The sequence below is a fragment of the Terrapene carolina genome, unplaced genomic scaffold (assembly GCF_002925995.2).
Source record: "Terrapene carolina triunguis isolate 2854851 unplaced genomic scaffold, T_m_triunguis-2.0 Scaffold68, whole genome shotgun sequence".
NCBI lineage: Eukaryota > Metazoa > Chordata > Testudines > Emydidae > Terrapene > Terrapene triunguis.
This window is the reverse complement of record NW_020664419.1, coordinates 81,232,776-81,246,058: the sequence shown is the minus strand read 5'-3', so window position 1 is coordinate 81,246,058 and position 13,283 is coordinate 81,232,776. Positions and strand designations below refer to the sequence as shown.

The following is a 13,283-nucleotide window of genomic DNA, read 5'->3' as shown; positions in this document are numbered from 1 at the left end:
CCCCCTCCCTGAGCACGCCGTTGCTACTCCACTTCTCCCGCCTCCCAGGCTTGTGGCGCCAATCAGCTGTTTGGCGCCGCAAGCGTGGGAGGGGAGGAGAATTAGAGTGGGGGCGGCATGCTCAGGGAGGAGGCAGAGCAGAGGTGAGCTGGGGTGGGGAGCTGCCATGGGGGGGAAATTGGGGGCACTGCTTTTTGGCGCCCCCAATACTTGGCGCCCTAGGCAACCGCCTAGTTCGCCTTAATGGTAGCACTGGCCCTGGGTTCACGGAGTCATTGCCTGGTCTGATCATTCCTTTAGAAGCACCTGGCATTGGCCACTGTCACAAGACAGGATACTAGATTAGGTGGACTATTGGTCTGACCCATGATGACAGTTCTAATTTTCTGCAAAAATTACAATAGATTTTTTCCCAGGGAGAAAGGCGTTATAGGAGATAGTATACTGCCTTTATTGAGTATTTGAGAATCAAGTTGTACACAATGGCATGCGGAAAAACACTAAGGGCTAGACAGAGGCAAAATAACAGTTGCAAAAATGCAATCCCCATTGGTGTATTGACTCAAAACAAAGTTTTGACACTAGGCCAGAAATTCAGTCAGCTCTAAAATGAGAAGAAAAAAATTAAATTTAAAAATTCAAGGAATTCAGGGAATCCCAACAGCAGATAAGACAACTTGGGAAACTGCTAGGAGACTCTATGCAATCAGATACAGTGATAAGGGATGCTTTGTTTCTGAGGGGATATGTGTAAAATGTTTCACTGAATTAAGTCTCAGGGATTATCTATATTGGCAAGTTAAAATGCTCTAATTTGCTGGCTCAGGGATGTGAAAAATCACCCCCCGGAGCGCAGCAAGTTTGAGCGCTTTAAAGCGCTAGTGTGGACAGGCTCGGCCAGCGGCGGCTCCAGGCACCAGCGCTCCAAGTGCGTGCCTGGGGCGGCAAGCCACGGGGGGCGCCCTGCAGGTCCCTGCAAGGGCGGCAGTCAGGCAGCGTTCGGCGGCATGCCTGCGGGAGTTCCGCCGGTCCCACGGATTCGGCGGCAATTCAGCTGCGGGTACACTGAAGCCGCGGGACCGGCGGACCTCCCGCAGGCATGTCGCCGAAGGCAGCCTGCTTGCCATGCTTGGGGCAGCAAAATAGCTAGAGCCGCTCCTGGGCTGGCTCCCAGTGCTTGGAGCTAATCCCCTCATCGAGGTGGATTACCAGGAGCACTGGCACCTGCGGCAGCGCTTTGAATTTTGTAGTGTAGACATAGCCTCAGTAGGTTAGATCAGATGAAGAAGAGCTGCATTGACTAGGCATTGGGATGCCTGTGCCTTTAAGAACCCAGCCCTGGGAAGCTGATGCCGAGAGGTGCTGTCTGTGAGAGGGGAAATAAAAGAAGCTGCTTTGCCCCCCACCATTTTTGCAAACACGGGTGTCTCAATCCCACTGGGGTAACTGTTACCCACTGTGCCCCTGCCTGTGCCGGGTTTTGCCCTCTGTCACCCTCTGCCAGCGCCTCATCCCAAGCTTAACTCCTGCTCCCCCGCCAGCCCTGATTTTGCCATTTAGCCCCTCTCCTAATCCTGCCTCCAGCTGCTTGACCCCCCCGACCAGTCAATTTCCACCCCCTGCTCAGATCCTGGCCACACCCCTGCTCTGATTCGTCCCCTTTGCCCCTTTTTAACCCCTGTCAAAAGCAGTCAGCAGATTTTTACAGCTAATAAGGGCAGGGTGAAGGGCAGTGGCTTCAGCAGATGAACTGAGCATGCTCAGTATACCGTAAGTAGCACATTCCTACGGAGAGCACTTTAATACATTACAGGGTAGAAACGTTAAAGCGCTGCCGCAGCAAAGGACCTTCCTTGTTGCCCCTTCCCCCCATTGGCAGCCCTGCTGGTACGCACCCTACCAGCAGGGCCTCCCACAGGGGACGCAAAAGGAGCAGGGCAGCGCTTTAATGTGGGCTGGGTATGGGCCGGTGCGGGTTCTTACCGGTACACAGTACCAGCCCACTTTCACCCCTGAGCGGAAGAGAAACAAGGGGCCCCAGATATGCTAAAAGCAAAAGGAGAAGATCAGGCTGGGGCTGGAGCAGCCTAGATGTTGGTTAGTACACTTCAGGTGTCAGTTTTCTTTATCGGTCATAAAAAGTAGGGTAGAAAAAGACAATAAATTGTCACTGAGACTTTAACCAAGTACAGAGCAGCTGAGCAAACATACCTGTTTGTAGCCTCTATAGTTAGAGTAGAAGAATGAGAACAAGATTTTCAAGAGTGACTAGTACTTTTGGGTGTCCAACTCAAGTCACCCTAACTGGAGAGGGTGATTTTAAGGAAATGCATTTAAGTATCAGCCCTCCAAAAAGCCCCGTTAAGCCATCTCAAGATGGGTACCCATTCATTTGGGAATCAGTATTTATTCCCTAAAATCTTGGTCTGGGTGTGTTAGTCTACAAATTGAAAGCATGCTTAGTGAGATCTGTTCCCTTTGAGTGATTGTACAGAAGCAGCTGTTGGAGGAAAAGAGCTTATCAAATTGAAATTTTATACTTAATTATAAAAGTTCAGTGTTTGGCATGTTAACATTCCCCTTCTGAAGTTTGTTGTGTGTTTTTTAAATAATTTTAATAAACCTTTATATTTGTATAGAAATAACCACCTTGCAAATGACCACCTGAATTGAAGCACTGAGTCTTAATTCAGTGTCCCAGACAAAAACTAAGATGTAGTTAAGTTTAAAAATGTTGTCTATTAAAAAAGTATATATGTATCCACACCAGCTGGAAAGCTCAAGGGGATAAGTAGTAGCCCTTTGAATCTGACCCAGCCAGTGTGAGTTTAAGGCCTACCTTGAGCAAAAATCTGGAAAAAATTGGGAGGTATATTTAAAAGAATAGAAAACTTGCCTTATGGTGATACTTAGTTAACTAAGCGAAGCTTAAAGGATGACTTGAACGCCTCCGTAGCCCATCCCAAGCCTGTTTGAAAAAGACGGAAGGATGGTGTCAGGGTAGCAGCTGACCCTAAAACTTTGCCAAAGTCATCCATAAAATGAGTCCTGTGAGCTAACTCCATATAGATGGGGCGAAGGCAAAGAGGAGGAGAAAGGGTGATTTGATTACAATCTGTAGGTACCTACATGGCAAACAAATATTCAATAATGGACTCTTCAACGTAGCAGAGAAAGGTATAACAATCCAATGGCTGGAAGTTGAAGTTAGACAAATTCAAACTGGAATGACAAAATTTTAACATTGAAAGTAATTGACCATTAAAACAATTTATCAAGGGTCATAGTGGATTCACCACCACTGAATTTTTAAATCCAGTTTGGATTTTTGTTCTAAAAGATCTGCTCTGGGAATTAGGAGGTCAGACTAGATGATCATAATGGTCTCTTCTGGCCTATCAACTATATCATAGTTAACACCAAATACTAGAAAGTCAAGGAAGTCAGAATTAAGTCCCAATCTCAATGCTGCCCAGAACTCTACTCAACCTCCCCCTACTAACTGAAAAAACACCTAGTTGTCAGGTGAAATTTCAGTTTCCCCAACTAAATTATACAATTTAGTATGGATTTTAGTTTGATTAGCTCACAACCTTCCTACCTATACCAGAGAGAGGGAGTCTGTCTGCAGATGAGGAAAATGTAAGCACAAGTTAAGGGCAGATTTTCATAACCTTAGGATCAAAGCTCAAAAAGCCTCAGTAGAGGACCCATGACAGCTGAGTGCTAGTGTCTTATAGCTTGTGCAGCATAGAACATAGAGAATGGACAAACAGGAACGCACTGCATTTTTCCACCTCTTCTCTTCATATTACTTGACTTGGGTATTGCCCTGAGGAAAGAGGAACAGGCAGTAACCAGCAGGAAGCACAAGGAGGTAGCCCCCCTAAGCATATATACTAGCTCCCCTTTCCCTCAGTGAGTATGAGAGATATTGGTGTCTCTACCAGATACTTAGAAGAGAAGGAGTCTCCAACCTATTGCTAAAGAGCAGGTGTCTGAATAATATCAGGAAGATGAGTGGGTTTAGTACAGTGCGATATCCAATCCATATTAAAAGGGTGGATAAGGTGAACTGGATCCAATGCAATGGTACACTGTCTTTGGACCAAAGGTTGTGGTGGATTCTCTGTCACTGGAAATTTTTAAATCAAGATTGGACTTTTAGGGGGGGAGGGGGGACTATAAAATACACACACACTGTAGTTTGACCACAGGTATTGGATTTGAAATAGGATTTAATTCAGGCAAGTGCAATGGTCTGTGTTATGCAGGTCACCCTAGATCACTGATACTCAAACCTGTGTTTCAAGAGCCAAATTAGTGATCATCGTTACCCAAAAGAGCCACAGTAGTGTGAATTCATTGTTTCATTTACTATTTTTATATATATATTATTCTCACAGTGAAATGACTGACCAAGTATTATTTTATCAACTACAATTGGTTAATAGTAAAAGCATCCTGATTAATAATTACATCACACAGTGTTTTAATATCATGTGCTGCAAAGAGCCATAGGAAACACATTAAAGAGCCACTTGCAGCTCATGAGCCTCAGCCTGAGTATCACTGCCTTAGATGATCACAGCTGGTCTTCTGGCCTTAAAATCGATGAGATGCTGTGGGGTTTAGTCCTCATTTGGTACAGAGAAATTAAGGTACTTTTATCTCTTGAACACTAGCAGGTGGACTAAAGGAGCAGGAGGTTTGTGTTCTACATGTGGTGAGAGTGTAACAATACATATGGTTAGTATGTAGATGTGTGCTAGTGGTAGCCTGTAGTTCACATTGGAAAAGGAGATGGAGGAGTATGGTGAATGGAACTAGCAGGGTTTTATGGCCTATAGGTGGAAGGAGAGTTGGCTTATGAAGAAAGGTTAAATTTAGAATCTCAATTTGTTAAAAAGTGAGGAAACACTAATGTTTAACTAACATTTTTAGTGCAATATTCTCAATTTTTACGTAATTTAACAGAATTTTTGCATAGAAGCTTCCTTGTCAGTGAAAGTATTATTTATAATCTTAAATTTGTAAGGGTATGTCTATACTACAAAATTAGGTTGATTTTATAGAAGTTGACTTTTAGAAATTGATTTTATACAGTCGATTGCGTATGTCCACACTAAGCGCATTAAGTTGGCGGAGTGTGTCCTCACTATCGTGGCTAGCATCAACTTACGGAGTGGTGCACAGTGGGTAGCTATCCCACAGTCTCCGCCGCCCATTTGAATTCTGGGGTAAGTTCCCAATGCCTGATGGGGCAAAAACATTGTCGAGGGTGGTTTTGGGTACATGTCGTCAGTCAACCCTCCCTCTGTGAAAGCAATGTCAGACAATCATTTCGCCCTTTTTCCCGTGCAGATGCCGTACCACGGCAAGCATGGAGCCCGCTCAGCTCAGCTCACCGTCACCACTGCTGTTGTGTCCTGGGTGCTGCTGTCAGCAGACGGTGCAGTAGAACTGCTAACCGTCGTCATCCGCAGCTTCCACTGCAACTCTGCTCTTGTAAATGAGCTCAGTCTCAATAGCAAATTTCTACAAGTTGTCAGAAATCTGCACTGTGCTAACCGTCATCATTCACCGCTTCCACTGCAACTCTGCTCTCCTGCAGATGCCATAGCACAGCAAGCATGGAGCCTGCTCAGCTCACCGTCACCGCTGCTGTTGCGAGCATTGTAAACACCTCACGCGTTATCCTTGAGTATATGCAGAACTGGGCTAAGAAACACCAGCACGAGGAAGATTTTGATGAGGACATGGACAGACATTCCTGAAAGCACTGCCTGTGACAATTGGGACATCATGGTGGCACTGGGGCTGGTTGATACAGTGGAATGCCAATTCTGGGTCAGGCAAACAAGCACAGACTGGTGGGACCACATAGTGTTGCAGGTATGGGATGATTCACAGTGGCTGCAAAACTTTCGCATGCGTAAGGCCACTTTCCAGGAAAGTGGCCTTACGGGAACTTTGTGAGTTGCTTTCCCCCACCCTGAAGCGCCAGAATACCAAGATGAGAGCTGCCCTGACAGTTGAGAAGCGAGTAGCGATAGCTCTATGAAAGCTTGCAAGGCCTGACTGCTACCAGTCAGTCGGGAATCAATTTGGAGTGGCCAATTCTACTGCGGGGGCTGCTGTGATCCAAGTAGCCAATGCAATCGTTGACATTCTGTTATCAAGGGTAGTGACTCTGGGAAATGTGCAGGTCATAGTGGATGGCTTTGCTGCAATGGGGTTCCCTAACTGTGGTGGGGCAATAGATGGAATACATATCCCCATCTTGGCACCGGACCACCTGCCAACCAGTACATAAACTGCAAAGGGTACTTCTCAATGGTGCTGCAAGCACTGGTGGATCACAAGGGATATTTCACCGACATCAACGTGGAATGGCCAGGAAACGTGCATGATGCTCGCATCTTAGGAACTCCGGGCTGTTCGAGCAGCTGCAAGAAGGGACTTACCTCCCAGACCAGAAAATTACCGTTGGGGATGTTGAAATGCCAATAGTTATCCTTGGGGACCCAGCCTACCCTTTGCTCTCATGGCTCATGAAACCTTATACAGGCAGCCCGGACAGTAGTAAGGAGCAGTTCAACTATAGGCTGAGCAAGTGCAGAATGGTGGTAGAATGTGCCTTTGAACATTTAAAAGCTCACTGGCGCTGTTTGCTGACTAGGTCAGACCTCAGCACAACCAACATTCCCATTGTTATTACTGCTTGCTGTGTGCTCCAAAATATCTGAGAGAGTAAGGGGGAGACGTTTATCGCGGGGTGGGAGGTTGAGGCAAATCGCCTGGCATCCGATTATGAGCAGCCAGACACCAGGGAGATTAGAAGAGCACAGCTAGGCGTGCTGTGCATCAGAGAGGCTTTGAAAACCAGTTTCATGACTGGCCAGGCTTCGGTGTGACAGTTGTGTGCGTTTCTCCTGTAAGCCAACCACCCTCCCCCCTTCGAAATAAAGTAGCTACTGTTTTGAAACCATGCATTCTTTCTTTAATAATTAAGCATGTCCGTTTGCTCCCCCATTAGTCTCAGCATCACATCCTGCCTCCGCTCTTCGTGCTCCCTCAATTCTTTCCTGGCCTCTGCCACTGAATGCCTCCATGCATTGAGCTGTGTCCTATCAGTGCGGGAGGACTGCATCAGCTCGAAAAACATGTCATCGCAAGTGCGGTTTTTTTGCCTTCTAATCTGCGATAACCAGAGACGGAGATGATAGGAGGAGCGTAGAAACATCTGCACCTGTGGGGAGATAAAAAGGGAAAGTAAAATTGGGTTGGCTTCTTACGCCTTCAAAACATATGGGAATGTTTTCAAACTGCAGAGCCCCCCCCTTTCCCAGAGCAAGCAATGGTTGGGTTTCACATTTAGGAGGGGCTGCAGTATTCAGGTAAATGTGCAGCACACACCTACCCCCACCCCACCGCGTGGCTATTCTCTGGGATGATCCCCTCCCCCCGCCACGTGGCTATTCTCCGGGATGATCCCTTTTAGCCAAGCGCAAACAGCCCAGCATGAACGGGGCCCTTTTACTGTTTCCTTACAAAAATTCCCCTAATTCAACCAGGTGACCATGAACACTATTGCTTTTAAACTCTGTACTGTAGTTACATATGTGCACTCACCAGAGGTGCCTTCTCCGGCTTCAGGGTCGGGGATCCCGCCTTGGGAGGTATTGGCTCCAGGATGATGAAAAGTTCTTGGCTGCCAGGAAGAACGGATTCACCGCTTGCCTGCTGTGCATTCTCCTTCTCCTCCTCTTCCTCATCCACAAAATCCTCCTCCGTGTTCCGTGAGACTCCCCCCATTGCAGGTGTCCACAGACAGTGGTGGGATAGTGATAGGGTCCCCCCCTAGAATGGCATGCAGCTGTTCATAGAAGCAGCATGTGTGGGGCTCTGACCCAGAGCGACCGTTTGCCTCCTTTGTCTTTTTGTAGGCTTGCCTGAGCTCCTTAACTTTCACACGGCACCGCTGTGTGTCCCTGGTGTAGCCTCTGTCCAACATGCCCTGTGAGATTTTGGCAAATATATTAGCATTTCTTCTTTTGGATCGGAGTTCTACCTGCACAGATTCTTCTCCCCATACAGCAATCAGATCCAGTGTCTCCCTTTCGGTCCATGTTGGAGCTCGTTTGCGATTCTGGGACTGCATGGTCACCTGTGCTGCTGAGCTCGCCACGCTGACCAAACAGGAAATGAAATTCAAAAGTTCCCGGGGCTTTTCCTGTGTACCTCGCTAGTGCAGCGGAGTTCAAAGTGCTGTCCAGAGCGGTCACAATGGAGCACTCTGGGACAGCTCCCGAAGGCCAATACCATCAATTTGCGTCCGCACTACCCCAAATTCGACCCAGCAAGGTCGATTTTAGCACTACTCCCCTCGACAGGGAGGAGTACATAAGTTGATTTTAAGAGCCCTTTAGGTTGACGGAACAGGGTTGGTTGTGTGGACGCGGTCATTTTTAAATCGACCTAACGCAGCTAAATTGGATCTAACCCCGTAGTGTAGACCAGGCCTAAGTTGTTTCTACTTCTAACTTGATATGCGTTCTCATCAGTCCAAGGGACATCCAGTGTAATCAAGTATTTTAGGCTTGATGTAAGTTAAAGCTTTGCCTGCATAAACAGAGGAGCTTGTTAACTGTTGCGAGCTCCACATTTCAAGTCTCAAAATGACATGTTCCACCAGCAAAGGTTGGTGGGCAAAGGGGGATTATAAATTACAAGTGAGGGTTATGAATGATACAGCAAAGTACAGGTGTTCTGACACATAGTTTCAGTAGATTTGCTCACAACTTCATAAAGCATTTTTTAAAAGATTGTACTTAATTCAAAATCTAGCCAGGTGCTTCTTCCATGAGGTTCAGTGCAATAGTCCCTTCCCAGGAGCTACGCACAGCCTTTCCCCTAACTGCATTAATACAAATACCAGATCATAAAAAGACAGGTGTTTTACTACATCAAACATTTATTGTTTTCATGAGACACATTGAAGTTTTCCCTGTCAGCAGGAACCCAACAAGTTGACTCTGGAGGGGACAGAGTGCAAAACTCCCATAAAGTATATGCAGCAAAATACCTTTTTGATAACCCCTTTGCAGGGAATGATCGATCAATCTCACTGCAACTAAAAACACAGTATTACAAAATATTTACAAAAGACAACCAAAATGGAACATAAAAACTTAATGACCAGGTGTGTGTATGAAATGTTGCCAACGTATTTCCAGTACTTCAGGAGTTTATTCTAGCACCCGACCCAAAGCATTTGGGGGGTGAAAAGGTTCCAGTGGGAGTGCCAGACATACTCGTCTTTCAGTACCAGTGTCCCGCAAAATAGAAGAAAGACCCAAGAAAGGTTCCATCATAGTGTCACTTCTGGATTTTAGTCTCCTCCCGCAAAGGAGACAGAAGTGGCAATTCTGGCTCTGAAAGGAAGGCCCCCACCAGAACCTGTCTGCAGTGGTCTCTATTCTGAGCCTGTTGGTAAGTTAACCTGTGGGTAGGTGGAATATTCCATCACGCAACCCCCCTCCCCACACACACTGAAAATGGGGCAGGGGTGGTCTCCTTCAGTGACTGGGTCTATTACAGGAAATACACCTCCCCCCCCAAACAGTAGTCTGATTTGATCTGAGCAGGTAGGAGGGTTGACCGGGATGAGGGTACGTCACAGTAGCCCCTCCATTTCCTTCATGAAGGCTTCATACACATCATCCTTAGTCTGCACAGAGACAGGGGCAGAGGAGCCAACCTTAGGGGTTGCTTTGGTTAATTGGAGAGCTGGCTCATCATCATGTTTTCTCTGGGAGACAGCAGAAGCCCCCTTATTCTCACGTCGCACTCGCAGGGCAGTGGGTACAAAGCGGGTGATCTCTGCTTTGGGGTTGGTAATTTGCGGCTTGGCACTGATTGTGGCTGTGGCTTTCTTCTCAATGGTAGCTCCACTGGTGTCATCCGCTTTGGGGCGCTGGATCAGACTGGGTGGGGCACTCAGCACCCCTGGGTTTGGAATGGGAGCCGGTGGGAAAAGGCCTGGTGGAGGCCCCAGAGGTGGACGCAACATGCCCGGACGAGGAGGAGGGATACCTGTGGACGGGGGGACAGAAAGTTTGAGCAAGTGGAAACAGCACTTGGAAACAATCCAGAGAAAGCTCGTAAATTGGAGGCAGGGCCCCCGAGTTAGAGTAGCAGTAGGTAATCTTACAAATTGTTTTCAAGCCCCTCAACATCAGATTGTTCTCCATCAGGAAGAATGTGCACACACATTTAGGAAACATACAAGGCTAGATATTGGCCTTGTATGGAGGTTAAGGCCCCAGTGTATTCCCCTCCCTTGAATTCCTATACATACATATACACACACACACACACACAGTATGTATATATATATATATCTCCAGTGCTAGAACACAAGGAGCAACCTCCCATCATGTGTATGAGAATTTCAGAACTATCAGTAGCATTGATCAGTGGGGTGTAAATAGTCCCTGCTTCAGGAGTGGACAGCTGCAGGGACTGTCCTTTTGTTCTGTGTTTGTACAGTGTCTAGCACAATGGGGTCCTGGTCTATGGCTGGGGCTCCTAGGCCCCAAGAAAATACAAATAATAATGTGAATTCTAACAGGGAAGTCAATGCAAGAGGCAATCTGGACCAGTTCTGATATATAGTACAATGAAAACAAACTTTGACATAACGGGAATTCAGACCTCCAGGCACAAGTCTGCACAGAACAGCAGGGACTTAGCCATTGATATTCAATGGAAAGTAACAACTCCAGGAGACCTGCAATGGAGGGGGAACAGGTTACGCCGCCCAATGCCGTGCTTGTAGTAATGTAGCCTGAATGTAGGCACATAAGTAGCATGGGATTGTCTGAGGCCAGGGCACTGGGAAAGAACGTTTCCCCATACCACATGTACTAACTCAGGCACCAGTGGGAAGGTTTAAAATGAAATACACATAATAAGGAAGCAGAAAAATTTACCTGGTGGTGCTGGAGGTGGCAAACGAGGTGGAGGTCCACGTGGGGGAGGGCCGGGTGGCAGTCCTGGAGGTGGGCCTGGTGGAGGGCCAGGGGGCCGGCCAGGTGGAGGCCCTGGTGGTAAGAGTCGTGGTAAAGGCCCACGCAGACCTGGCAATCCTGGAGGTCTCAGGAATGGAGGAGCCCCTGAAAATATACACACAAAACAAAAGCTATTGAACTCATGGGCATAAAAACATGGCATCATGTAATATCAAACAGCACCTGATTAAGGGGAGCTGTCTCCAATATCAGCCAACCCTCTACATAACTGATCTTCTAGTCTTATGGTTTCTTAACCCCTTAGACAAAGGCTATGTCTATACTGTGTGTACAGATATTCATGCTTGCTCGCATTGAGCTAGTGAAAGTATAAACAGTAGTGCAGCCAGGGTAGCTTGAGTAGGAGAGGCATGTCTGAGCCATGCTGAGTACATATCTACCAGTTTCAGGCAGGTTTGTACTCAGCACAGTTCATCCCTGCCTCCACTGCCACTACCTACCTTTCCATAGCTACGCTATTATTTTCTACTAGCTCGATGAGTGCTAGCACCAATACGTATTCATGAGCAAGAGAATCACACCCCTATCTTGTAGCGTAGGCACAGCCCCAGACAATGTGGTGTCTTGGCTGGTCAAACCAAGTCAGTTCTCTCTCTTCTCACCACAATTGTCCCTTCTGTTATCTTATAGCAGAGGCTCCAGTGCTGAGCTGTATTCCCAAGAACACAACATGCTGATGTGATCCTTCCAGTGGGCAGGTATTTGAAAGAATCACTTTGACAAGCTGGTCCCTGAACTAGAGTCATCAGAGATTTCCCATTTGAAAAATATGTCAAGATTACATTAAAGCCTATAATCCTGTCATAATGACATTACCAGATTTTACCAATGTTTTATCCATTCTGGTAGTGCCTCTTTGGCAACTGTGAAAGCCAGTTACTTGTGGGGATTTTATGCTTTCTTCTTGATGTAGCTGACTGTGCAATATATTATGATGGAGGGTATTTTCTTCCTGATCCCAAGTGGTCATCAGCTTTTGGCTTGAAGCATAAGAACTAAACCTGGGCAGCCTCATGAATCTTAGGGACTGTCACTGAAGAGATCACTTTTCATATAAAATAAATAACTTTTGGGAAATTTAATGAGTTAATATACTGCAGTATCAAATTCCACAGTTGCGTAAAAAAAGTGTCCTTTCCTCTATTGTGGCAACATCACAGATTGGCAAAAGGGGAAATCCTATTTCTCCTATACAGACAGCGTTTACAGAGACATTCAAGTGCTCCATATCACACTACGTTCCCAAGACATTGTATTCTAGTACCCACACTTCCTTTTCTTGAGGAATCTGCAGTCCCACCTAGTAGCTGTCTGGGAGACTCTCTCCCCACCATGTACTGCAGTGACTCATTAGCTGTTCTCTCAAATGTCAACAATGCCTGAATTTAAATAACTGAAGATAAGGACTTCAATGTAAGAGCTTTCACTCTGGAATCTGCTTCCCCCACTGTCCTGGGAGAGTCAGACTTTGTTGATTTCATGGAAACAGGAAAGGTGGAGGGCTGTTGTGGGTTTGGGTTTTTTTTGTTTTGTTTTAGGGAGGGTGAGAGGAGCAGAACTGAAGGACATGCCTTATGTTTACTTATTAAAATCATGTTTGTTATTCACTGTATGTGTGCACAGGAATAGCACTGGACTCATGTTATATATTGTTCTAGATGTCCTAACTCTATCAAAGCTAATATTCTATTTAATGAAATTAGATGGCTAGAGAACGGGTTACAGAGATTTTCATTTTTAGGCTAATTTCTGCAATCCAGTTCAGATAGGTAGTGACCAAATCACTCCCCATTGATCTATGTGAAATAAGTTGCTGTCTCCCTCCAGTTCCTGGTAAAATAGGTGCTTACATTGCAAAACCACCATCAGAACAGGCACCAATTGGCCATCTGGCTCACTAGGGAGGCCCTCTACTGAATTAGAATGGTATCAAATTTCCTTCACCTAAGTATGACGGGTTTCAGGGCTGGTCTACACCCAGCCGCTAGTTCGGCGGCTGGGGATCGAAGTTCCGGGTTCGACTTATCGCGTCTGGTCTGGACGCGATAAGTCGAACCAGGAAGTGCTCGCCGTCGACTGCGGTACTCCAGCTCAGCGAGAGGAGTACCGCGGAGTCGACGGGGAGCCTGCCTGCCGCGTGTGGACCGCGTCTGAACCGCGGTAAGTTCGAACTCAGGTATGTCGAAT

The 13,283-nt window shown here is 46.6% G+C and overlaps 1 protein-coding gene across 1 annotated transcript in view; it reads right to left on the bottom strand.

The window, feature by feature from the left end:
- Positions 1–9,617: 9,617 nt before the first annotated feature.
- WBP11 (WW domain binding protein 11) overlaps positions 9,618–13,283 on the bottom strand; it is a 16,446-nt gene continuing 12,780 nt past the window's right edge. Inside the window, exons 11-12 of the mRNA XM_026648875.2 lie at positions 10,998–11,180; positions 9,618–10,098 (exon numbers count right to left, since the gene is read on the bottom strand). Coding sequence (XP_026504660.1) covers positions 9,680–10,098; positions 10,998–11,180 — 602 coding nt within the window. The 3' untranslated portion in view covers positions 9,618–9,679. The remainder of the gene's footprint in view (positions 10,099–10,997; positions 11,181–13,283) is intronic.